The sequence below is a fragment of the Jaculus jaculus genome, chromosome 6, assembly GCF_020740685.1.
Source record: "Jaculus jaculus isolate mJacJac1 chromosome 6, mJacJac1.mat.Y.cur, whole genome shotgun sequence".
Classification (NCBI taxonomy): domain Eukaryota; kingdom Metazoa; phylum Chordata; class Mammalia; order Rodentia; family Dipodidae; genus Jaculus; species Jaculus jaculus.
The window spans coordinates 4,241,271-4,267,811 of record NC_059107.1 but is presented as its reverse complement, the minus strand read 5'-3'; the positions used below and the strand labels follow the sequence as shown (position 1 = coordinate 4,267,811).

At 53.2% G+C, this 26,541-nt stretch overlaps 1 protein-coding gene across 2 annotated transcripts in view; it reads left to right on the top strand.

The window, feature by feature from the left end:
- The window catches only part of Fstl4 (follistatin like 4), a 448,062-nt gene that overhangs the window by 379,614 nt on the left and 41,907 nt on the right, over positions 1 to 26,541 (top strand). For both annotated transcript variants that reach the window (XM_004666513.2, XM_045153541.1), the window contains exon 7: positions 20,605 to 20,771. In XM_004666513.2, the coding sequence (XP_004666570.2) occupies positions 20,605 to 20,771 (167 nt within the window). The remainder of the gene's footprint in view (positions 1 to 20,604; positions 20,772 to 26,541) is intronic.

Below are 26,541 nucleotides of genomic sequence, written 5' to 3'. Positions count from 1 at the left end.
GGTCTCCCAGAAGCCTAGCAGAGGCCACCTGATAAGGCCATGGTCCCCATCCAAGAAGCAAGAACAGAAGATGATTGAAGAGCACCCCAGGAAGGCAGAGGGAGAGGGTTGAAGTGGAAAGTGGGACACTGTGCCAGCTCCTATACCTGTGCCCCGGTATCAGGGTGAATGTCCGGGGCGTGGGCCTAGAGAGGCAGGAGGCCTTTGGAGAGGCTCTGGCCTGAGGCTACAGAAGTGCTAGGGAGACCAAGCTGACGAGAATGGCGAGAAGGAAAGTGGAGAGCGAGGAGAGGGAATATAAGACGAAACCTACTTAAAAGGAAAACACGGGCTGGGGAGATGGCTTAGCGGTTAAGCGCTTGCCTGTGAAGCCTAAGGACCCCGGTTCGAGGCTCGGTTCCCCAGGTCCCACGTTAGCCAGATGCACAAGGGGGTGCACACATCTGGAGTTCGTTTGCAGAGGCTGGAAGCCCTGGCGCGCCCATTCTCTCTCTCTCCCTCTACCTGTCTTTCTCTCTGTGTCTGTCACTCTCAGATAAATAAATTAAAAAAATGAACAAAAAAATATATATATTTAAAAAAAAAAAAAGGAAAACACTAGCCGGGCGTGGTGGCGCACGCCTTCAGTCCCAGCACTCGGGAGGTGGGAGGTGGAGGTAGGAGGATCGCTGTGAATTTGAGGCCGTCCTAAGACTACATAATGAATTCCAGGTCAGCTTGGGCTGGAGAGAGACCCTACCTCAAAAAAAATTTTTTAATTTAATTAATTTATTTAAAAAAAAAAAGAATGGGAAGAAGGAGGCGACCAGGCCTGTAGACCAGGAGACAAGAGGCTGCAGGGGCCAGGAAGGCTGGTGAGGCTCAAGTGGGAAAGGGGGGCGAGGCCACAGACAGGCCATCTCCCGTGGAGACCTGGCGCACACAGAGTGCCAGGCTCCAAAGAGTGTGATTGGCGTATCCGGGGCTCCAGGAACCAGGTTACCGCAGGCTTCCCAGGGCCGAGCCCTCAGCTGGCACTTGGTCAGTGGCGTGGGCAGAATGACTTGTCAGGGCTTATTGCATTAACCAGGAGGACTATATTGGGCTCAGAGATGGTAATTCCACTCTCCCCGCCCTGAGAGGAGCCACAGGTGCCAGCGACTCCGCGTGTGCGTCACAGGCTGGCATGTGGTCTGCCGGAAGGCTGTGGCAGATAATACTCTTGGAGGTGAGGGCAAGTGGAGGCCTCTAGAGGACAGCCTTGTCCCAGTCACAGAAGCCCCAAGGGTCCTGGCGATGGCAGGAGGAGCCAGGAAGCGCCTGGCTGCACAGCCCTTTCCTTCCCCATGGGCCAGGGTCGGGGGTAAGGGAGGCAGACGTGGACCTCTTGGCTCAGGTGGGCAGGAAGAAGGGCTCATATTCTTACCTCTGCAGGTAGCCAGATGGAGCAGGGAACCTGGGGGATAAAACTGGGGTGTTGGGAGACGAAGCAGAGCACAGGCAGTGCTGAAGGTGGAATGTCTGCATGGCTTGTTCCTGAGGTGGGGACTAAAAGAAACCACAGATTCACCTCCCCTGAACCCAGAAGGTAATCTCATCCAAAACACTGAAGTCCTTGACCTGAGCCTTCTATGCATTCTCACAATGTACAGAAGGAACGCCAATCCTGGAGTTGGCACAGCTTCTACTGCAGGTTCCCAGTGTGGGTTTCTGTCCCCACCCAGGGACACACAGAGCTCTCGACATGGGCGCCCAGCGGTGATCGCTGACTCCTGCCTAGACAGCTCTGAGCGCCCGTGCAGTGTTCCTCAGCCATGAGAGACTCTCTACGTCCAGCAACAGAGCCATTCACGAGGGCCACCAGCTACACACAGACCTGAGAAGTCAGTCCCCGCTGCTGCGAGCAACCAGGGACACTGGCTAATGAGATGGAAATCCCGCTGGAGGTGACGCCCGGCCACTGCGACTCTCTGCGCCTCTGAGTTCCTGTCCTCCGCATGGGGACAGCCTACAAATGGCCTCAGACCAAATGGCCAGACCTGCAAGGATGTGGGCAGCTGCCTGTAAGACATCTCCTGTCGGCCTGAGTCGCTGGTGGGCGGACAGCATCTCCTCTGCACGTGAATGCCAAGGCACTTCGCCAGCGTGTGCCCGCCACGTGACAATGCGTCACGCTGTGGGAAGTAGTGCTTGGAACCTTGAGCTGCGCTCCTGCTTGTGTGATAGCTGGAATTTCTCTGGTGTTGTGGGATTGTCCCTAGGGTCTGAGAAAGGTGACACCTGGGCTTTGCCTTCAAGAGCGGGGGTGGGGGGTGCTAGGAAGGGATGGAGCTAAGAGCTAGGACATCCACGCCACCTCAGCCAGCTTCTCTGATTTGAGTGGAGGTGTCCAGGTAGATCTGCATATTGCTGAGTTCCTCGGTGACTGCTGCCAACATGCTTGGTGAGCATGGGGAAGCTCGGGGTGCATTCGGAGACACTGGCGCCAGCTAAGGTGAAGCCGAAGGAGGTGTGCCAGGAAGGGAAGGGCAGCTGCACCGGGAGAGGTTCCCCAGGGAACCCTGTTGCCTTCGAGCAAATCGTGAGGTCCTGCCCAGGAGCCACCCTGGAGATGGGGAGAGGCGGATGGGATTTGGGCTCATTTGTCCCTAAAGTGGTATACTGCTCAGCCGTCCAGCGGCCTCCGCGTGCGCCACCTAAAGCAGGTGACACAGCACTGCAGTGCCTCCAAGAAGCAGTTTGCTGAGGGTCACGATGTGGAGAGTTCCAACGGACAGATGGTGGAAGTGCCTTTGGAGAGGAATGAGGAGGCATTTTCTTCTGAGACTTGTCCTTGGAGAAAGCATCCATCATAGAGTTCTTTCTGAAAGATAATGAGAGAGAACCTGCCAGAGAGAGAGAGAGAGAGAGAGAGAGAGAGAGGAAAAACAAGCGCCCCATGCAAGGAAAAGAGACTTCTCGAATCCAGTACTTGAAGACCTGACAGCCATGCATCTTGCCTGACACAGGAAAGCTTTCAACACAGGCAGAGGGACAGGTTCTAGGTCATCTGTAAGCAAGAGCACCCCGCGCTCTCCTGAAGTCTCCCCTCTCACAGTGAGCCGCCTGTACGGGGGACTCAGCCACCACCAAGAGCAGCAAGTGGACGCCTCAAAACTGGTGCCTGCAGAAGAGCATGGTGGCTGAGCCCCAGGAAAGTTCAAAATGAGGAATGACAAGAGGGTCTCCTGGCCTCCCACAGTTGAACAGCCTTAAGGGATAAATAAGTCAAGTTTACTGTCCACCTACCTACCACCCCGCTCCTCCGCACCCTCCACAACAAAGAGCTTCTAAAGAACTCCTTCCTCCCCATCATTCCCTCCTCCTTCCCACCTCCTGCCCAAAGATGACTCCAACCCACAGTGCTCCCATAGTACATTAGAGGCCCCAAATGGACGCCATGTTGCCAAACCCATAGTCAAACCTGTCCTCACTGCCTGGAGATCGCGACCCCATGAGACACAGATGGCCCACGCCCTCCCCGTCCTCCCACGTCTGAATGGTGCTGGGCGCCTGTCCTCGGTCTTCAAGCCTCTTCCACCTCTTCACGCTCTCCCCGGGGATTTCATTTGCTCATATTTTAAGTATCGCCTATGCATGAGTGAGTTTTCAGGTCCCACCCCGGCCTGGACCTCCCTGTCCCCTGAGCGCTACTTTAAGATCCCCAGCTGCTCACCCCGCCTGCCATCCGCCACGGTCAAAGGCAGAGTCCTGCTTCTCATTCCAAAGTCCTCCTTCCCTTTCCCTCAGTCTTTCAGCAAATAGGCCAATAGCAACCTATGTTTTCAGGCCAAAAGAAGTACTCATCCCTGAATCCTCCCTTCCCCCCAGTCTCTCTATCTCATCAGTCAACCTCAGTGAGCCCACCTCCAGCAGGTGCCTCGAGTGAACCACCACCCTGGCAGTTCCAGCTGTGCATTTGTCAAAGCCCCTGTGCCAGGACGGCAGCCTCCTGAAACAGGGTGCTCGGGGTCCAGGAAAGTCCTTGGACCCTGAACACTAGGTTCAGTTTTAATTTTAATCAAATAATCGAATGAAAGAGAAGAGTGAGAAGAATAATTAGAAAATTATTATATGCATTATGAGTTTTTTGCTTTTTTAGTTTATCTTTTTATTGGCAACTTCCATAATCATAGACAATAACCCATGGTAATTATGTCCCTCCCCCCACTTTCCCCTTTGAAACTCCACTCTCCATCAAAACCTCAATCAGTCTTTCTTTTATTTTGATGTCATGATCTTTTCCTCCTTTCATGATGGTCTTGTGTAGGTAGTGTCAGGCACTGTGAGGTCATGGATATCCAGGCCATTTTGTGTCTGGCAGAGCATGTTGTAAGGAGTTCTACCCTTCCTTTGGCTCTTACATTTTTTCTGCCACCTCTTCCACAATGGACCCTGAACCTTGGAAGGTGTGATAGAGATATTTCAGTGCTGAGCACTCCTCTGTCACTTCTTCTAAGCACTATGATGCCTTCTGAGTCATCCCAAGGTCACTGCCATCTGAAAAGAGAGGATTCTCTAGTCAAAAGTGAGAGTAACATTAACATATGGGTATGAACATTAAGAGAAGTGCTTACTGGGCAGTTTTGTGAGCATAGTATATACATTTAGCCAGACATCAACAGACATTACACCCCTAAGGCTCATGACTACCCCTGTTGTAGGTTTTCAGTATCAGGGATACATTCCCTCCCATGTAGCAGGCCTCCAGTGAAATTCAAGAGCAGTTGGTTTCCCCCCTAACCACATGCCACTATTGTACCCGTTGGCTCATTTGGCCTGGCTGGCCAAAGTTAAAGCTTGCAGTGTCCACTGCTGGGTATCTCTACTGGTGATTTCTCTTTCTCCCATTGAACTGCATGCTGCATAGCTTTTTCCAGCTTTCTGTCAGCTGGTCTACATGGAGGAGGTTTTCAGCTCAGCTTCAGCAGGATTTCTCAGTGACCTTACAGCCCAAGTAAGTGGAGTCTTCAGCAGTAGGGTGTTACCATCTATTCCTGGTGGGAATCCAATAGCTTCAGCCATGATCTGTAATGTTTTGGGGACAACAGGGACCTCCCTGGCCAATAACTCACTGGAAGGTATCCCATCTCTGGCACTGCAAATTTTCTACTAACAATCTAGGGCTTCTATAAATTATTATAGTTATTGAGGGAAGTACAGAGTCAAGGAAATGCATTCATGTGGCTAGAGATCCCACATGGAGGGCCTGAAAAAATAACTGTGGAAAGAAAAGAAAGTTCAAGGAGCCCCTTCCATGTGGGGAGCCAGAGGGGGTAAAGGAGCCCCTGTGAAGAGTAAGACTTAGGGAAATCTCCTTTTGGCTCAACCCAGCTGGGCCTGGACCAAACCAGTCCCAGCCCAGCTGAAGGCAAAACCCAATCACAGCTGGAAGTTCCCAAGTGGTCGAGAGCCTGCCCTCCCCTTGTAAAGGTGTTTATAACCTTACGGTGGTGGGCTCTCTTCCAGCTCAGGTGAACAGAGGGACAGTTGGTTGGTTAGGGTTAGAGTGTATCTCAGGAAGAGGCTAGCCCTGAGACCAAGTTCTGGGGGCTGAACTTAATCAACCACAATTTTTCCTATGAAAGGCCTCCCTCCCAGGCAGGGTGGTCCTGGTTGTTTATTTAAAAAAAAAAAAAAGCAGGTCTAGGGAACTAGGTAAGAGATAAGAAATCAGATCATCTTTGACTTCTAGCAAGTGCAAACTTTCCTGTCAGTTTTACCTTCAGGGGTCCAGTCACCCTAACTGTGCCCCCTCTTGCTCCCACCAGCACGTTGTCCCCTCTACACAACTACCAAGCACTCTTCCTTCCTTTTTTTCTGACAGCTTCCTCAGCAGGCAGGGCTTCCCCGAGCCAGCCAGGGCTGCTCTTGTCACAGTGGCTTCAGGGACGGCATGGCACAAATCTGGCTCACAACACCTTGGGGGTGTCAGTTTGGAGTGTGGGGGAAGGATGTCTGGGCTCATGCATCCTCTATCAACAGGTAGCATGGTGCCCAGAGCTGGGACTTTTTTTTTTTTTTTTTTAGCAGATTGACACAGCGCTTTATTGAAGCTGTCCATACGCAGGAGGATAATGTGCAACCCTATGGTGTACGCGTAAAAGACGAAGGGTGTACAGTGTACAAAACCAGTCCCTTGTAGCTATCTCACATCCTGTGGGCCGTATACTAAGGAAATGAACAACTTTAGTGTGACCAGCAGTGACAGTGACACAGTTTCTGGTTCACAGCTATGTCTGCTTCAAACCCTTAACCAGATGACCAGGCCTTGTGTGGATCTAGTGAAAGAACTAGCAAGTCGAATGTCATAAACCAGATAAAGCTACAGGGAGGTAACTCAGTTACCAATTTAGAACTTTTAGCTGGGACTATTAATGCAGGGACCCTGCGTTAATAGATGCAGAGGTGGCATGCCTAGAGACCAAAGGACACTCTACAATTAAGGGATTAACCTGTCCCAAAAGCTGTCACCGGGGTTTTCTGTTAAGAAACTGGAGATTTTTCAGTCACGCACAGATGATCTTTAAATGTACAAGTCAGAGTATCTTAGCCTCCTGCTAAGCCTCAGACAGCTTCTCAGAGAATGAAATCCAAATTGCTACCCATCATCTTGGGGCCTTCCAGCCTGACTCTAGCACCCTCTTGCTACCAGAGTTTCAGCAGAGGAGCCTGGGCCCTGATGGTTCTAACAAGCAAGGCTCAGCCACCCATCCTTAATACATCGACTAAAGGAACAGGAAATGTGAAAAGCAGACAAAGAAGACTCATTCCACATGGCCACGTTGAGAAGAATGACAAATACCGAGGCCCAGCGACCCCCAGGCCCATCTCCAGAGCCCCCTGTCCCATGAGGCCTGGAGTTAAATGGAGGACAAGGGCTGTGTGTGACTAAGAAGTCCTGGGCAAAGTGTGGCTCCACCACCACAGACTGCCCTTCTCTCTGTCCTGCAGACGGCCTGACGACGTCACAACTGAGCAGAAGATGGTTCCGGCCCTGGCTGGCACTGGGCCAACATGAGATTCCTGGGGGGAGTTTCCAGTCCTCAGGGTCCACTGCTTCAATAGCCTGATAGTCAAAAAGAGGGGCACCAATGTCCCTTTAAAAATCTCTTCATTCCTAGCAGGAAAGTTGCACTCTGCTGCTGTCCCTGAGGCCTGTCCTCGCCCTGTCTCCCCTTTCCTGCCTGTGCCCACAGTTTCACATTAGTGAGGGACAAGGATCTTTCACACTGGAGCTCTGAGCCAGGCTGCCCCACTGATGCCAACGTCTCTGCCAGCCTCCTCACTGCCACAGCTGGGCTCTGTGGGGCCCTCTGCCGTGTGCATGAAGGCTCAGGGGCAAAGCTACAGCTCCCCAGATGCGCCCTAAAACCAGAGCATCACGGGGTGCTCCGCAGGGGGCCAGCACCGGGAGGTAAGGGACCAGGGGTGAGGAGCCAGGCTAGAAATGGGCTGTGCAGCCATGAGCTGGGCAGAAGGGAGGAGTGGGCAGAAGCGCCAAAGGCCTAGAATTCTGCATTAGGAGCTCACAGAAGTGGGCTCAGAGGCGAGTGCAGACCTCTCTCCTAAGCGGGCTGTCTGCCGAGGCCTGGTCACAAAACAAGGCCGTGGCTGAGCATCCTCGGACGGGGGGGCGGGAGTGGAGTAATTAACCAGAAAGCAAGGTCTGGTCATCCGTGCTCTTTCCAGGTCCTACAGCCTCAGTGTGCAGAGGAGGCGAGGGAAGACTCCCTATGTGGCCTCTCTGCTTGTGGGGTCTGCTGGGACCCCAGGGCACTAGGGAGGAGGGATCTAGACAGTGGGGACGTCTCTCTTCCTGAGGGCTTGCAGAATGCTTCAAAGCTTATTCACTCAGGGAGGCTCAGAGAAGTGGCTCTAATCTCCAGCTCAGATCAAACACTTGGGAAGGTGTTGAGGGCTATCGAGAGGAGAGGAGCGAGAGCTCCAGCAGGGAGCAGGTGCTCAGGATCTCTGCCCCCCCCCCCCAGTCCCATCCTCCTGCGGGAACAGCTCTGTGGGGGGAGAGGAGCAGGCAGGGACAGCCCCCTCCTGGCCTTCATCCAAACTGACCATGAGCCTGGCTAGTCCTGGCTGCCTGTTCCCGGGATTCCCGAGCTGCTCACACCTTGGCCCTCCGTCTCCCACCGCCTCTCCCCTCACCCAGGACGGCCTTATTCACACAGCAGCCAGGGTGATCCTTTGACACGGGAATCACTTGCAGCCCTCCTTGATCTAAGAACCGCTTGTCAGTCTCCAGCTCCTGAAATCAAAGCCAGAAGTCCTTGCCTTGGCTCGGCCTGCTCCACAGGGCCACTTCCCATCCGGCTGCTGCACCTGTGCGCGCACATACACACACACACACACATGCACACACGCACGCACGCACACACGCACACATGCACACATGCCTTGTTCATTGCTCCAGCCACTCGGGGTCCCTCGTCCATAGAGAACTTTTGTCCCACTCTGCCTCGGGGAGTATGAATTGTTCTCTGGAAATGTCCACCTCCCCCGAGGCTTGACATATATGGTGTCCTACCCAGAGAGCCGTCTACCTAGCTGAGTGTCACAGTGGGTCTCACTGGATGGCACCCTCGCCATCTGGCTCTTTGCATCATGCTTATTATACTGTGTCGTTTGTTGATAATCCCAGCCCACTCCGAGATGCCCCCCTTGAGCAGGGCATCCAGGCACTGTGGCAGTGTGGGGTGAGGGAACCAGCTCCCAGCAAGAAAGGCACTCAGGGGCTTGGGGCAGAAAGAGAATCTTCTGGGCTGGGGAAGTTGCTCAGACTTCTTGGCCCCTCTCAGAGGCCCACCCCCCCAAGCCCCATGCAAATGTTCAGTGGAAAGACGCTGACGTGCGTGTCCTTCCCTTCTTAGGGGTTACTAGGTAATCATAACAACCAGCCTGCCTCTATAGAAACCCCAAAATGTCAGCAGTGCAGCACAGAAAGACTGCGTTCTCACCCTCGACCAATGCGACGGGGTCAGGTGGTTCCCCAAAAACAACAACCCAGAGGCCAGGCTCTTCGCTTCTGCTGATGCGACTCTGGGGTCCCTGGAGGAGGGGAGGGGAGAGTGTGAATGACTGTGTGAGCCTGAGAAAAGGAAGCGATGGGAGAGACGGAGGTGGAGAGATGCGGGGCAGAGATCACGGGTAAAGCGCTTGTCACACAGCATGAAGACCTGAGCTCAGGTCCCCAGCATCGGTGTGGACCGCGGGTGTGGCAGGGACCTGCACCCCCGGGCTGAGAGGAAGAGTTCCAAGGCTAGCTAGCTTGTCTAACCAAATCGGTGAGAAACCCTATCTCGGAAGAATACAGTGGGGAGCAATTTAGGATAGACCCCACCCTCAATGTCGACCTCTGACGGCCACACACACACACATGCGCATGAACACATCCACACATGTACACACCACAACATACACAAAAAAGAGGTCGCTTGTAGAGATAGAGAGATGGAAAGATATTTTTTGTTTTGTTTTGTTTTTTAGTATTAACAATCGGCCCATACACTTCTCAAGGCGGCCAGGACCCAAGCTCTGCCGGCGCCTGGCTGAGTGGTATAGGGGCCGATGGCATAAGTCCCAGCCTGGAAGTCCAACAGCCTCAAGAGCCAGGAGCAGGCAGCATCCTACCTCAGTGCCCAGGCAGGAGCAGGCCCCTGTTCCTGGGCCTTTTGTTCCAGTCAGGACTGGGATTAGATAAAGCCCACCCACAGTAAGGGGGTAATCTGCTTTACTCAGTGTACAGACCCCAGTGTTCATCTCATCCAGAAAAACCTCACAGACACCCCAGCATAATGTTTGAACAAATATCTGGGGACCCCATAGCCCAGTCAGATGGACACACAAAGTAACCTTCACCATGATGCAGTGAGTAAGGCCAGGTCCAGCAGACCCAGCCACACGGGCCCCTCGCGTCTCCGGGGTCGGGAAATGGCCCGCAGCGCTCTTGCTGGAGAGGGGGAAGCTGTCTGCTTCTCCTTACCAGCAGCCTGTCAGGGTTCTGTGCCCCACCTTAGCTATCTGGATGAATTTCTGAAAGTTGCAGTAACTAGCTTTTAACGTCCTTTTCCCCAAAGTCGCCCAAGTAACAGACAGTAGGATTCTTTCACTTGGCAGTGCCGGGAATTCAACCCAGAACCTTGTCCGTGTGAGGCAAGGGCTCCAGTTACTAAGTACATCCCCAGCCTATCCTTTTCCAAATATCTTGAGCAGGCATGTTTCCATCATCCTTCAGAGGACATGGCGGGGCGTGGGAGACTGGCCAAACCGAGGCGTCCTCTGAACAAGCACGGGGAGGGGCAGGGAGAAAGGGAGGGAGGGAAAGCTGCTGCATCACCCCAAGACAGCCACACACCCTGATGACCAGGAGGCCCTGGGCTTTCCTCCTCAGCACTGACCTCTTATTCCTTCCAACTGGTGCCTCTGCTGCCTGCCTCATTTTAACAGCCCGGGACACCCTGGGGCAGGGGTATCACAGCACAGGCCACTGAATTCTGTTCTGACTTCCCAGTCCTCCTCATAAAGCCATCATAATGGCAGTATTTTTCTAGATAATGGATAAGTTTGTTGGCCAATGGAGGCAAGACCGAACCCCCAAACTCTTGAGATCCCTGGGTGACCCTGTCCCTGTGCTGACCCCTCATGTAAGCAAGGAGAACCTACGCCAGGCTGGGGCAACATGAGGGCAGAACATGGGCCTGTCTCCTGCTCTGGGGACACAGGAGTGGCACGGACAGACAGGGCACCCAGGGCCCGCAGGAGCCGAGGACAATCTTCCAGTGTCCGTGGACAGCTCCTGGCTGCCCCTCTCCCCCACGCGTAACACTCCTCGTCCTTTACTGAGCCGTGAGCTGCAGGTTGGCAGGCACCAAGCCTGTTTGTTGGCCAGTGTTTCTCCACTATCTCCTGACACATAGTGGGTGCTCAGCTAATCATAGCTTAATGATGGGTGAGGAGAAGAGCTGATGGCTAAAGGCACTTGCTTACAAAGCCTGCCAGGCCAGGTTCAATTCCCCAATTCCCACATAAAGCCAGATATGCAAATCAGCACATGTACCTGGAGTTCATCTGCAGTGCCAAGAGGACCTGGTGCATCCAATCTCTTCCTCCCTCCCTCTCTCTAGCAAATAAATCAATTAAACAAATAAATAATATTTAAAAACAATAGCTGAATGAATGCCCAATTATTCACCTGCATAGAACTACTTATTAAATCCCTTTTTTGTTTTCTTCAAGGCAGGGTCTCACTGTAGCCCAGGCTGACTTGGAACTCACTCTGTAATCCCAGGGTAGCCTTGAACCCACAGTGATTTGCCTCCCTCTGCCTCCCAAGGGCTTGGGATTAAAGGCGTGCGCCACCACGCTCGGGGCGCGGCCCTTCTCTGTGCCAGGCAACGTCTCGACTATGGCAGATACAAAGGAAGTCAAGCAGGTCTGGTTTCCTTGCGCATGCAGCTAACAAAGACGTTCGCTTATACCAGAGAGTACATGCGATACACTGTAACACAGGCTGAAGTGACACCAAGCAACATAAGTCAACTGGAAAAGTAAACAACCCCAAACCTGCAGATAATTAATATGTATATTGGCATCGCCAAAAGGAAGAAGCAAAAGGGGCTGTGACAACGGCAGAAACATGGGAACAGATTACGGGTAAAGAAACAGGGTGCAGCCGGGCATGGTGGCGCACGCCTTTAATCCCAGCACTCGGGAGGCAGAGGTAGGAGGATCGCTGTGAGCTCGAGGCCACCCCGAGACTACATAGTGAATTCCAGGTCAGCCTGGGCTAGAGTGAGACCCTACCTCGAAAAACCAAAAATAAAAAGTTAGAAAGAAAAGAAAAAGAAACAGGGTGCATACTTACAAGTGCCCTCTTGTGTAGCCTTGGAGCAAGTCTAGCTGGCCCAGAGCCACGCTGGTACACCAACCACACGTGTCAAGATGCCCTGCACGAAAATATCCTGCTCTCAGCCTCCCGCCTGCGGTTCCACCAGGTGGCTGAAAGGAGCTCGCTGTGGCAGTCGTCTGGTCAAGGAAACAGAAGCACCAAAAAGCATATGTTCCTAGACCTGGTTCCCAGCACAGCAAACACACACACATGCACATGCACGCGCACACACACACACACACACACACACACACACGCACGACCCAAGCACCGTTCCCTGGCAAGAGGCCCAAACGATCTATTCTTTGGAGGAGGGGCAGGGGTTGCATGTATATGTGTATGTGGTGTGTGTGTGCATGTGTGGGGAGGGGGCACTTAAATGGGTACACGTATACCACAGCACATGGGTAGAGATCAGAGGCCAACCTTAGGGTGTCAATCTTTGCTTTCCACCAGGTTTGAGACAGAGCCTGTCTTTTTTTATCTCATTTATTTATTTGCAAGGAGAGAGAAAAAGAATGAGTACGGGCACACCAGGGCCTCTAGCTGATGTAAAAAAACTCCACATGCCTGTGCCACCTTGTGCATCTGGCTTTATGTGAGTGGGTACTGGGGAATCAAGCCTGGTTTATCAGGCTTTGCAGGCAGGCGCCTTAACTGCTGAGCCATTTCTCCACCCCACATTGCCCTAATTCTTCAGCAGCCCCTCAGCCTGTGTGCATCCGTCAAGGTCCTGTCAAAAATATTATACAGGGCTGGAGAATGGCTTAGCAGTTAAGGTGCTTGCCTGCAAAGCCTAAGAACCCAGGTTTGATTCCCGAGGACCCATGTAAGCCAGATGCACAAGGTAATGCATGCATCTGTAATTCATTTGCAGTGGCTGGAGGCCCTGATGTGCCCATTCGCCCTCTCTCTGTCTCTCTCTCTCTCTCTCTCTCTCTCCCTCTTTCTCTCTCAAATAAATAAATAATTTTTTTAAAAATATCGATACATTGCCAGGTTGGTTGAGCTTTTGACAGGGTCTTTTCACCAAAACCATCATTTGAAACATGGTGAACACCTAGGTAGGGATGTGTCCCATTAGTACATTTCTGACATGAGAAAACTAACACCAACTTGATGAGAATTTGAGACATTTCATTTCCCTGGCTGCGAAGCACCAGAGTCCTGTCTGAGTGAGTGCTGATGGGTTTGTGAGCATCTCGTCGCGTTCAAGTTCACTGTGAGATGGAGGCAAAGCTGTCACAGGGGCCTAAGACCCAGTTCTGCAACAGCTGAACTTGTGCGCACGGCCTCCGGGAAGATGCAGATGAGCTTTGGCATGCAGAGCCTCCTAGACACTTGTCTTGTCTTCCTGCCCCGCCCCCCTCAGGCTGTTCTGGAATTAACTGTGTAGTCTTTGAGGGGCCTCAAACACACAGCCATTCTCCTACCTCTGCCTCCCGAGTGCTGGGATTAAAGGCATGCGCCACCACACCCGGCTGGCTCTTGTCTTCTTAAACAAAAGAATTCAGGAGCTGGAGAGATGGTTTAGCAGTTAAGCGCTTCCCTGTGAAGCCTAAGGAACCCAGTTCGAGGCTCGATTCCCCAAGACCTACGTTAGCCAGATGCACAAGGGGGCGTACGCATCTGGAGTTCATTTGCAATGACTGGAGGCTCTGACACATCCATTCTCTCTCTCTGTCTCTCTCTCTCTCTCTCTCCCTCTTTCTCTGTTGCTCTCAATAAATAAAAATAAACAAAAAAGAAAAGAATTCAGTCAAGAGATGTACACATCCCAAGCAGAAGTTTATATAGAAAAACACAGTAAACACTTCAAAGAGAGGCTAGAGTGGGCTGCCCCAAGGTGAATTCTATGTTGTGAATTTTATTTTTCTATTTATTTTTATTTTTATTTATTTGAGAGAGAGAGAGGGAGGGAGAGAGGGAAGGAGGTAATGGGTGTGCCAGGGTCTCTAGCCACTACAAATGAACTCCAGGCACATGTGCCACCTTGTGCATCTGACCTACATGGGTCCTGGGTAATCAAACCTGGGTTCTTGGGCTTTGCATGCAAGTGCCTTAACCACTAAGCCATCCCTCAATCCCTTTTTTTTTAAATTTCTTTATGAGATAGAGAAAGAGAGAGTGGAAGAGAGAACTGGTGCGCCAGGGCCTCCAGCCAGTACAACCGAACTCCAGACTCGTGCGCCATCTAGTACATGTGTGCAATGTCGTGTGTTTGCGTCAGCTCAAGCGGGATCTGGAGAGTTGAACATGAGTTCTTAGGCTTTGCAGGCAAGTGCCTTAACCACTAAGCCATCTCTCCAGCCCTCTGTTGTGAGTTTTAAAGCAGTTTTATGAATATTTATGAAATGGATGTTCCTTCTCTCTCAAATCATGAAGGACTGGATCTCCCTTTTGGGCTATTTCTTCCCATGAGCCTCTATAAAAAGCCCACAGGGGATGGGGTGCATCAAAACCATGATTACAGGGCTGGAGAGATGGCTTAGCACTTAAGGCACTTGCCTACAATGCCTAAGGGCCCAAGTTTGGTTCTCCAGTACCCATGTAAACCAGATGCACAAGATATCACATGCATCTGGAGTTTGACTGCTGGAGGTCCTGGTGCACCTATTCTCTCTCTGTGTCTGTCTGTCTGTCTCTCTCTTTCTCTCTCTCAAAATAATAAGTAATTTTTATTGGTTCATTTTTTATGAGGGAGAGAGTTAGCATGCCAGGGCCTCTAACCACTGAAGTGGAACTCCAGACGCATACGCCACCTTGTGCATCTGGCTTACGTGGGTTCTGGGGAGTTGAACCTGGGTCCTTAGGCTTCACAGGCAAGTGCCTTAACCACTAAGCCATCTCTCCGGCCCAAAAATACTGTTTTAAAAAACCACGATTATGATGTGAGGTCGTGTGAGGATGTTTGTGAATGCGCATGCATGGGGAAAGGCCCTGGGCCTTGGCTGCTGAGGTAACGGGAGCACACTGACCGTACACCGAGGGTCCCGTGACTGTCAGGTCGGCACGCCTCCCAGGACACAGCTGCAGCTTTCCCGGTACTTCATATCTAACTTGCTGATCGCCGGGCACGAAGCCTGCTTATGGAAGGCGTTGTAGTCTATTCCGTGTTTCTGGGATGAGCATCCAAACCCACGCGGGTGATGGGAGGAAGGGGTTTATCTCAAGCTTACAAATCCAGGGAAAACTCTATCAGTGGCGGAAAAAGCTGCTTCCACACCTCCAAGCAGAGAGAAACAACCAAACAGCCAGAAAACACCAAAAGCAACGAACGCAAAACCAGGAGTTAGCAGGACCTCCCTCTGCCCCAGAGCTCAGCCGCCCCAGACACACCTTAGGGGCTGGACCCCAGGGTCCGCCCCCAGAGACACCTCTTCTAGCCAGGCAGCGGAAGACCCCAGTTACAGTCACAAAACACCTGAGTCGATGGGGGACACACATCCAAGCTACCACAGAAGGCCTGTGTGCTCCCAGCAGGCCCTCCTCTCCAGCATCCACCTGTGTAGGCAGAAAGGTCGGGGCTGCTGTGTGCAATGCCGAGGTTGTATCTCCACGCTGGTCTGCAGGTCTACACAGAGCTCTCGGCCTCAGTCTACCTACTATGTGTCAAATGCTGTGCTGGTCAGCAGACAGGCGGCCTAACCGCCCCACTGGGGCCCTGGCCTGGAGCACACGACCCGCTGGGCCTCTGAAGGGCCCATCTCTGAAAATCATCCACATTGAAAGGAACCCACTTGTGCTGACTGGACAGTCATCACAGGTCTCCCCCTGGCTCTTCACACCAGAGGGAAGCAAGAAGCCTACTGAAACGCTAAGGCCTGACCCAAGGCATGATGGGTGTCCAAACTCCACGGACCCCCTGACTTCTTTCCTTCCTCAAAAATCCCTCCTCATAGCCGGGCATGGTGGTGCACGCCTTTAATTCCAGCACTCGGGAAGCAGAGGTAGGAGGATTGCCATGAGTTCGAGGCTACCCTGAAACAACATAGTGAACTCCAAGTCAGCCTGAGCTAGAGCAAGACTCTACCTCGAAAAAAAAAAAAAGTCCCTCCTCACCCAGCAACTTTCCAGTGCCAGTCCTCATAACAGAGACATCCATCTCCAAAAAATTGTAGCTGGAGTGGGAAGGTGGCAGGTGCATAATGTTGGAGACAAGATGGGGCAGAGTCGGGGCCATTCTGAACTCTACGTGGTACAGCTAAGGGAAATGAGGCCACGGCGGCCTGTGAGCAGAGCTGCAGACATGCTTTGTCCTAGAAGGACCAACAGGGACATATGGGAGGGGGGCCATCCTGGAGGGGGCTACTAGGAGGCTTTAGGGAGCCTGTAACAAAGGGGAGGGAGCGTCATGAGAGAAGCTCACGTGGGGTTTGGCGACCCCCACTTCTGCTTGAAGTGCCACTCGGACGATGGTGGGCAAAGAGCAAAAGCAAGTGCCAGTTGGGGTTAAGACGAGCAGAGCAGAAAGGCCTGGAGCCCTGAGGGCTCTGTAGGGACAGGGACATCCACCACCGAGGGCCATGGAGCCTAGCAGCGGCGCGATGTTGATCTCGGTGGTCGCCCTCACTGGACCTGGAGTCGCCGACAAGGTAGACCCCCGGATGCGTCTGTGAGGCGCATCCACAGAGCCTGGCTCAGTATGAGAGACCGCCTTGGACGGGGAGCAGCGTCCCATGGGCTGCATGCCCCGGCCACCACGCCTCCCCCACTGGATGCCACTATATCCCCTGGAGCTGTGAGCCAGAGAGAAGCCCTTCCTTCCCTGAGGTGCTTCCTGTCATGTATCTGGTTACAGCAATGACAAAAGGAACCAATGCGGTGCGGGCCTGTCGCTGTCTTAGCCCAAGCCCCCATTTCTTGATGCCACACAGGAAGGGACCAGCTTGTCGCCGCAGAGCCAGGCTCAGAGGCCAGGGGTCCTGTGTTCCCTTGAGCTCTAGTTCTCCCCGGAAATCATCCCCATAAAGCCGTGGCCTTCCCCCTCCGCCTGGAAGCAGGGCGAGCTTGCTGAGCACCACAGAGAAGAACAAGGGTGGGAGGAGAAGCTTCGCTGGCCATAAATCTCTTCAGAATTTTAAAAAGAGCTAGGGAATATTGGCACAAATTAAATCCAATAAAACATTCATTTAATTAAACTTTAAATGATCCAAATATTTGCTGTTTGGTTAATATTTGTGTAGCTGATAGGAGCAGAATTACGATGGTTCCGTCAGTACTCACGCCTTCTAGTTTTGCGTGCGTCTTTCCTGGGCACCGAGTACGTCCTCATCCACACAGATGATGGCGACAGCTATGGGGAGGCCGCCAGAGCCAGCTTCCCGCTTCCAGGGATCCAAGAAGCTGCCAACCCGCCGGGAGGTCTGGGCTCCAGGCTCCTCCAGACCTGCTCTAAGGTGCTTGAAATTTGTGACTCTCAGGTTCCACAGAGGAGGGGATCCTATACTTCACGGTGGTGCTGCATTGCACATAAGAGCCTGAGCTTGCAGGACCCCCACCGTTAGTCTGTCCTTCCCCAACCCGCGCTGTCCATTTCCCCCCGGGGCCTTCCCGCCTTGAATAGCACTGTTCTCGGGCCTCGAGGTCAACCGAGAAGACCTTTGGATGCCCCCCTACCCAGGAGCGCGTGCAGAGGGGCAGGAGCGTGTGTGTGGATTAGCTAGAGATGGGAGGCCGATGCTGGGGAGCCACAGCGTAGCTTGGGAGCTCCGGAGCCCGGGGGACGCCCTGCCTCCAGCCCCTCTCCTTCTAGTTCGTAGAAGCCATGTACAGAGGATATGTTGAGGACTTCTGTGACTCATCCAACCCCTGCCCAAGCTCTATGGCACAGGAGAAAGCTGGTGCTGAATTGGAGAGCTGGGGCCAAGTTGATAATTCTCTTTCAAGTTTTAAAATATATGTATTAACCATTTGTATTTCTTCATTTGGGAATTTTCTGTTCAGTTCTATACTTCCCCTTCTTGTGGTTTTTAGAGGTAGGATCTCACTGTAGCTCAGGCTGACCTGGAACTCACTCAGGGTGGCCTTGAATTCACAGTGATCCTCCTACCTCTGCCTCCTGAGTGCTGGGATTAAAGGCGTGCACCACCACGCCAGGTTTATAGACTTTGGGGGGGGGGGTGGATTTCTTATTGTTTAGCTTTTTTATTAAGTAGAAACTTTGTTTGGGCACATCATGTGTTGGTGCCATTATGTCCCTCCTCCCTGTCCCCATTCCAGTGATGGCCCTCCTCAGGGGGACTGCTGACACTCACCATGGGGGGGGTGAGCTGGGAGAGCAGCAGTCAGCCATCGTCAGGGGTGGGGGGCAATGCCTCTGGATAGTCCTTCCCACCCTGTTCTTACAATCATTCCGGCCCCTCTCCCACAAACTTCCCTGAGGTGTGGTGGGCGTGCTTTAAGTGTGTTTTAGTGTTGAGCTCTCAGCGGCTTCTGGATTTCTGCTTTGGCGTGTTTCGAGTCTCCTCAGTGTCTGTCTCCACCACCCTGGCGCTGGTTGTCAGGCTGTCCGTGGAAGCAGCACTCACGCTCAGCTCACCGGTTCCTCTGAGGTTTCACCTGGGCCCCGGCTGCTGCGCGAGGGGCGGCTCATCTCCTCGGTTCTCACTGCCTTCAGCACAGGGGAACAGGGAGTCAGGGAACCAGGCCAGGCTGATAACTACAATTGTCCACAAAAGAATGCTCTTCCATAAGAAAAATGCTTCTCTGTCCACATCCCAGCCACTCTCCAGACTGGCTTCCAGGTAACGGGGAAGTAGCAGCGTTCCGTCCCTAGGTCCCACTAAGAGGACTTCCCTCCAGGCCACAGTTGAGCCTTGTACCTGCCGTTGACCCGAGCGCCTAGCCTGGAAGCCGGGTGCTGCCCCTCACTCCAGCCCTCAAGGCTCTTGTCCAGTATACTGTGAGGTTCTTGGTTACAGCCAGAGGCTGTCAGGAGCCACAGGGGTTCTGGTTCACAGCTGGGGGCAACTGGCTATGGGGAAGGTCCAGCATTCTTCAGAATCCCCTGATCCCCTCTTCCCCACACAGCTCTTTCCAATCCCACAGTCCCCTGGGTCAGGAGGGGCCTTCTATCCTCTCCCTGATTCCACAGCATGGCAGCTCCCAGGCAGGGTCACCTGTGTTCTGATGCCCGAGGGTCCCCAGGGTGAGGCGGTGAACTACGCAATTTCAGCACCCTTCTCTCCCTCCTCAGTCTCTGAAACCTGGGTCTGTTGTCCTCCTGCCCTGGGCAATGGGCCTCCTGACTCCAAACTGGGAGGGCCCAGGAGGGGTGTGGTTTACGAGGGAACTTGAAATGCATCCCTGTGATGTTTGCGAAATAGTATGCCGGCTACATTGGCAGCCATCACTTGGTGCTTATCTTTCCTCCTGCGGGCTCCTTCACCCGGCATCCCATTTGCTCTCTGTGACTGTCCCTCCCCACTGGCCTTCTTTCTTGGCTCTTTTGCTCCTTGACCTCCACGGCTCCATTGTCCACCCACCCAACAATCAAGTTCTGATGGAGTGGGCCCAGGCAGGGCCGCACGATGGTGAGGAAGCAGTTGCTTCTGATGTGTTCCCCGGCGCCTGCTGGCAAGTCAAGCTCCCGCCCGCCGCACCTGCGCGCCTGCCTCTCCTCCTTCCCCAGCCCCACGCGGCCCGAACGTCCAGCTGCGTGGCCTGGGGTGGTGCTTTCAACTCTCAGCATCCCACTGAGTCAGAGCCCCCGGCTCTCAGCTTGGTGCTTGTCCCAGGGTCCTTGGAGGACACCCCGGCCAACACCACCTGGCATTTTTGTCGGCATCCCAGACTACACACAGACCTCCCTCTCCAAGCCAGCCTGACCCCTTGGTCCTTGAGTGGTCAGATATGCAGAAAATATAGGGAGTAGTCAGTCCTACCCCCCCCCCCACACACACACACACACCCACAACCTGATCCCAGGCCTGCAGTTGAGCAGTCTGAGTTTGATTGGTTTTTCACAAATCCGGAGAATTTCTCAAAGCCCAAAGTGGCAAGGACCCTTCCCATTTGCCTAAAAACCATCCATTCTCGGTGTCAGTTATGAGTATAAAGTAGCAAGGATTCACAATCTGGCTGGCCTGAGGTACATTTCAAGAAAAAGAAAGACCTCAGTGCATGGTCACAGAGCAGAAATCTAAACCTGAGCTCAGTGAGTCTTCAGACAGAATCAGCCCTTCAAAGGTCAGCCAGTCCGTCCCCCAGACTTCAGACAGTGCAACCTTTAAGCTGCCCCCAGATAGACAAGATGCCTGTAGCTTCACCAGCCGACCTTGACCGCACTTAGCAGCTCTGGCTTCATTAGGACAGGCGGCCAGAAGCAGCCTGGCCCAAATCTGGCTCCCCGGCTTCTCTGCTGGATGGCTAGGCCTGGCAGCCGTTGTTCTCAGCCCCACCCAGGATCCATAGCCACAGGGGGCCCCAGTACCCCATCTGTGGTCTCTGGCTTACTTTGACTCTCGGAACCTTTCTGGCATTAGACTTGAGTCATGACCCATCACCCAGCAAAAATGTGTGCAATTATGCCATTAGTGGGCCACATGTAAATGCTGTCAGGGTCCTGGACCCCCCCTGAACCCTGCTCCTGAGTGAATTCATGACTGTTCACCTACAGCTGAGACTTAACACCCCCCACCCCGTGGGCCTGCACTTGACTGTAATCTCCTCTCCCTCTACAGAGGTGGTTCAGCTGAGCCTGGCCCCCAAGGACAGGGTCAGTGTGACCACAGTGACCGTGGGGCTGAGCACAGTGCTGACCTGCGCTATCCATGGACCCCTGAGGCCACCAATCATCTGGAAGCGCAACGGGCTCACCCTCAACTTCCTGGGCCTGGAAGACATCAATGTAAGTCACCTGGCACGTTTTCTGACTGAGCTCAAGGACATGTCCTGGGAGAGCCGGCCCGTGCACACATGCAGGGAACTGTGCAGCAGCGGGCGTGAGGGCTCCGGGCTAACAGCCCATGCTCGGGGCTTTTCAGGCCTGGGCTCAGCCTGGAGATATCAGAAGATACAAGCCCCGGGGCCGGGGAGGTGGCTCAGGGAGCAAAGCGCTTGCCATGCAAGCATGAGGACCTGAGTTTGGCTCCCCAGTGCCCACTTAAAATGCAGGGCATGGTGGCATGAGCCTGTAATCCAAGCAATGGGGAAGCAGAGACAAGAGGGTTCCCGGAGCTGGTCTGGCTGGCTTGTGTAGCCCATTTGAGCTCTGGGTTCCATGACAGACCCTGTCTGTCTCACAGTTAAGTGAGGGATGAAGGAAGACAGCCAATATCGACCTCCAGCCTCCACATGCTCATGCACACATGTCTACATGGACATATATGAACATACGTGAATATACATGCAAACACACGCAAGATGCAAACCCCTGTGTGTGCGGATGGCAGGGTGATGGCAGCCATCAGCCTGGTAGTTGTACCCAAGCTAAGGACAGGGGCCACTGGCTGAGGAGGTATGTGGGTAAGGCAAGAGGCCCCTGGCCGTGATCTGCCTCAGCAAAGTCCCTGAGCCCGGAACCCAGAGTGGAACTGACTGTGTGCGCACGCGCAGCCCCTGGGAGGATGGATCACAAGCTGTCAGAGGACACAGCCGAGCAAGAGGCCTAGGGGTAAGGGAGAGCTGCCAGCCAGAGGGCTCTGGTCCTACAGCTGGGTAGGGTAGGGGCACAGGTAAGTGATGCCTGTAGAGGAAAGAGGTTAAGAAAATGGGGCTGGTTGGCAGGAGGACAAGGGACAGGTGAAGAAGCAGAGAGAAACCAAGTGAGGCCAGGAGAAGCTTCCTTGTTGAGTAAGGGGTGTGGAGTGTATGGTTTGAATGACACTCTTGGGCAGAAGGCAGCAGCCGAGCTCACACAGCCTGACATGGCCAACAAGGGATGCTTCTGTCCTCTGGTATCCAGGTAGCTAGGCTGAGACCCTAACATCACCCGGCTCACCTCGGTGACTTCGAGGACTCCCTCAGCCTGAAAAGCCTTGGTGACTTGGTCTGTGAGCCAAGCAGTGCCAGCAGCCCTCCCCCTGGACTTGAAGACGTGGACTGCATCAAGTCCATGTACTGCTCCAGCTTTGGCAGAGGTTTGCCACGGCTGCCTTGAGGTTGAAGTCAGTGACGCCGCCCAGAGTGAGCTGCTAGGAGAGCAGGTGCATCTGTAAGTTTTAGCCAGAGGAGGGGGCCACCCTGGTCTCCTTGACTCTTGTCCACAGCAACAACCGTAGGCAGCACGTCTGTAGAACGCTTGGCACAGAAAAGGAGCCCTCAAGGGCCGAGGGGTCAGGTGCGCACATCTGTAAGGAGGTGACATCGGCGCTGAAACAGAGCGGCCAAGCCACGTGGCCCCAAGGAGTGGGGCTGCCATCCCCAGAGGAGACCAGCCTGGGCTCCTCGGACAGGCTACAGGATGGACGGAGGGCTGTGCATGGGTAAGCAGGGCCTGCGCTCCACAACACTCTAGCCTCGAGATCCTGTGACCTCGGGGTTCCCACTGAGGCTGAGGCTGAGGCTGAGGCCACTTTGCGGGGTGAGAGCGCAGGAGCTGCCCTCAAGCCTCGACGCTCTTTTCAACGCACCGGGCCAGCCGACCGTGGGGGAACAGCTGCAAAGAGAGGGCCGCTCTGGAGGTTCTGCCCTGGCGCAGAAGGCCAAGGGGTATCTTCCCCGACTCTTATCACGTAGGGCAGGGTTGTTTCCTCCCCACCCCCAGCGTGGACAGCTGGCATCCTGCCCTGGCCATCTCCAAATGCCAAAGCAGCCCCACTCTGGCAGGTGCTGGGCAGATGCTCGGGGGCAGAGTCCTTTGTACTCTAGGCGTGAGATGCACAGGGCTGGTCTGAGACCTCAGCAAAAGGTTTTGTGTGATGATGGGGGAGGGGGGTGCATGGGTTTATGTGTGCAAAAGCTCTTTCGGTGCACATTCGCTTGCAAAGGCCTTTGACCACTGCTTGGTTCCAGGCTAGTCCGGGGTCCCTTGTGACTGACTGACCACCATACACTACTTGGAGCTCTATTTAAACACATCAGAAATAAAAGCAGAGGCAAACTCTTTTTAATGTACTTGCCATCAGTTAATTAAATTACCCAAACATGCCTCCAGCGCTAACTCAATTGCATTTCTCCTTTTTCTCAATCAGGTTAGCAATTTGGATAATTGTGGGTGCAACCAGAGATTAATGGCCCCTTGTTACCTCCCAGGAAACTCTTGCTCGTGGTTGAGTTGGTAGTCTGCAAGTAGGCAGGGAGCCCACAGTTCTCTGAATCCCCCAGGCGAGGGTGCAGGACAGCACCCACCCCACAAGACCTTAAATGCAAACAAGAGTAAAGTGCACATGATGTGCCTGCCGCCCCCTGTCTCACAGAGGGAAATACAGCCTGCTGGTGAAGAACACAGCTTTGAATTCAAAGGAACATGGGTTCAAGTCTCTGTTCTGCCACCTAGCCATTGAGCAACCTTGGGAAGGACCCCACGCCTCAATTTCCCTCATATGTGAAATGGATATAAATGATAATACTTCCTTCTGCCAAGGATGAAGTGAGAAGATGTATAACTCTATCACTGTTATTGCCACGATCAGTATTAAACTGTGTCCGGGAAGCACTGAGCTCAGCTCTGGCATCCAGAGGATTTCCTCAACGACAGCCCCACTCTGAAGACAGCAAGGAGGTCGTACCTGGGAGGAAGTTAGGCCAGAATGAGAGCGAGAGAGAGAGAGAGAGCCTGGTCCCCCAGAGGCACAGGGCATGTGTTTGTATCATGAACTTTACTATACGAACATCTTGCATGTGCCACCTAATACATCTGGCTTACGTGGGTACTGGGGAATCAAACCCAGACCCTTTAGGCTTCACAGGCAAGTGCCTTAACTGATAAGCCATCTCTCCTGCCCCACAGAGCATTTTTAAAGATTTTTTAATGAGATGTTTTATTTTATTAATTTATTTACTTGAGAGAGAAAGAGGCAGAGAGACAGAGAGAGAGGATGGGTGTGCCAGGGCCTCCAGCTGCTGCAAACGAACTCCAGACATGTGCGCCCCCTTGTGCATCTGGCTAACGTGGGTCTGGGGAACAGAGCCTGGAACCGGGGTCCTTAGGCTTCACAAGCAAGCGCTTAACCACTAAGCCATCTCTCCTGCCCCTTAGAAGATTTATTTTTGACAATTTTCATACAAGCATATATCATATACCATGCCCATTATCTCATCTCCTCCGCCTCCCACCAAACTCCTTCTTATACTCCATAGCCCCATGTCTACCTTGATGGGGTGTGGGGGGGTGTCACTGAGTTTTATTGGGGTTGCTGGCATGGGTGGCAGGTTATTCTCAGGAGCACAGGGAAACTTACCAGTGACAACACTACTAAAAACCATGACCCTCCCTCCCCCAGAAACCACTAACGTCCAGTAGTTGTTGAGCAAGGTGGAGGGCTTCATGGCCCCTCCATCGCCCATCATGGAATGCTGACAGGCCCACTGTGGAGCAGATCTTACGCAGGTGGCCACCGCTGCTGTGAGTTCACGGAGCAAATGGCTGTTGTGTCCAAACGACAGTGTTCCTCGGCACTCCTCCCAATCCTCCATCTCGTGCTCCCCTGAGCCTCAGGGAGGGGTGATGTCAAGTCCCGTTTAGTGCTGAGCACCCAATAGTCACTTATTCTCAGCACTTCGATGCGTTCTGAGACTCAATGGGACGTTGTTTTTGTTTTGACTTTTTGAGGTAGGGTCTCACTCTAGCCCAGGCCAACCTGGAAACTCAATCTGTAGTCCCAGGCTGTTCTCGAACTCACAGTGATCCTCCTACCTCTGCCTCCCAAGTGCTGGCATTAAAGGTATTCGACAGCATGCCTGTCTCACTGGGGCACTTTCATTTTTTTATTTGAGAGAAACAGAGAGAGAGAGAGAGAGAGGCAGATAGATAGATAGAGGATGGGCAAGCCAGAGCCTCTAGCCACTGCAAAGGAACTCCAGACGCATGTGCCCCTTGTGCATCTGGCTAACGTGAGTCCTGGGGAATCAAGCCTCGAACCGGGGCCCTTAGGCTTCACGGGCAAGCACTTAACCACTGATCCATCTCTCCAGCCCCACTGGGGCACTCTTGAAGCATAATTTGGCCAGGGTAGAACAACCCAGGTGGCCAGTCCTGGTAAAGCAGTGATTCTGGGGTTTTATAAGCTCCCACAGCCCCGCATCCTATGCATCGTAGCTCCTGCCTTGGCTCTCTGCAACGAGCCCACGTTGCAATTAGCGCCTGGTTTCCCAACGTGGCTTCACACAGGGGAAGAGAATCAGTCTTCCAAAGCCACTGCGGGGAGCATGGAGAACGCAAGAGGTGCGGGCCTCCTTTCTTTGTCATTTGTATGAGACATCTTGATTGGCAAGAAAATATTAATCACTTTTTCACTACTCTCTTAATGAGACGCTTTCATGGGCAACAAAATATTAATTTGTCTTGTCTTATCTGTTAAGAATTCTGTTAATGAATTCAGTCACAGAGCTATTATAGAATGCCATCCTAATGACACATGTAATTAAACTTTTCTGACTTGCAAACATCAAAGATGCCTTGAGCACCAGAGTAATATTTGATCAGAAAGCAAATGCTCCCCTCCAGCCCCGAGGCAGACGATGGGGAGCTGCTGGGGCTGCTCGAGCTCCGCTGCTGTCAGAGGCGCTTATGGATCACCTGGTCGCAAGCAGGCCCGTCCAGGTGGCTAACGCGGGACTCGTCTCCGCCTTGATACTCTTACTAAGTGCCCCTCAGCCGGAGCCCGGAGCAAATCCCACCGTTCCCAGCATCCAGTGGGGCAAGACTTCTGCACACACCTGTTCCAAGGGCCATGGGCCACTGCTCCTCGGGATGGGTTTTCAGGGAACAGAGAGAAGCCAAGGAGGAGTAGAGAGGCTCCTGAAGCCAGGACACCAAGTGCCTTGAGTATTAATACAGTCTTGGCTCTTCCCCCCACCCCCGGGAAAGGGGAAACCATGGATTCTTTTTCTTTTTTAATATATGTATTTATTTATTTAAGAGAGAAAGAGGCAGACAGTGAGAGATAGAAAGAAAGAATGGGCACACCAGGGCCTCCAGCCATTGCAAACAAACTCCAGACGCATGCGCCCCTTGTGCATCTGGCTGACATGGGTCCTGGAGAATCAAGCCAGGATCCTTTGGCTTTGCAGGCAAACACCTTAACCGCTAAGCCATCCCTCCAGCCCTGGATTTTTTTTCTATGTGTATATGGTGCGTATATGTATATGTGTGTTCAATTGCATCGTGGGCACATGTGTGTGTGGAGGTGCTCATGCACCCATGTGCACATGCATGTGGAAGCTAGGGGCCGACACTGGAAGTCTCCCTAAGTCACCTTGTTTATTGAGGCAAGGACCCACACTAAACCTAGAGCTCACTGACTTGGCAATACTAGCTCCCCAGCCGAAACTGGGGATCCACCTGCCTTTACCTCTCCATGCTGAGATTCCAGGCATGTCACCCTGCCTGGCATTTTACATGTGTGCTAAGGATCTAAACCCAGAACCACAGAGCCATCTCTTCAGCTCCCAGAACCATGGACCTTTGGTCAAGGAATGACAGTTAAACATGGCTGTGGCAGAAGCCCCAGTCCCCC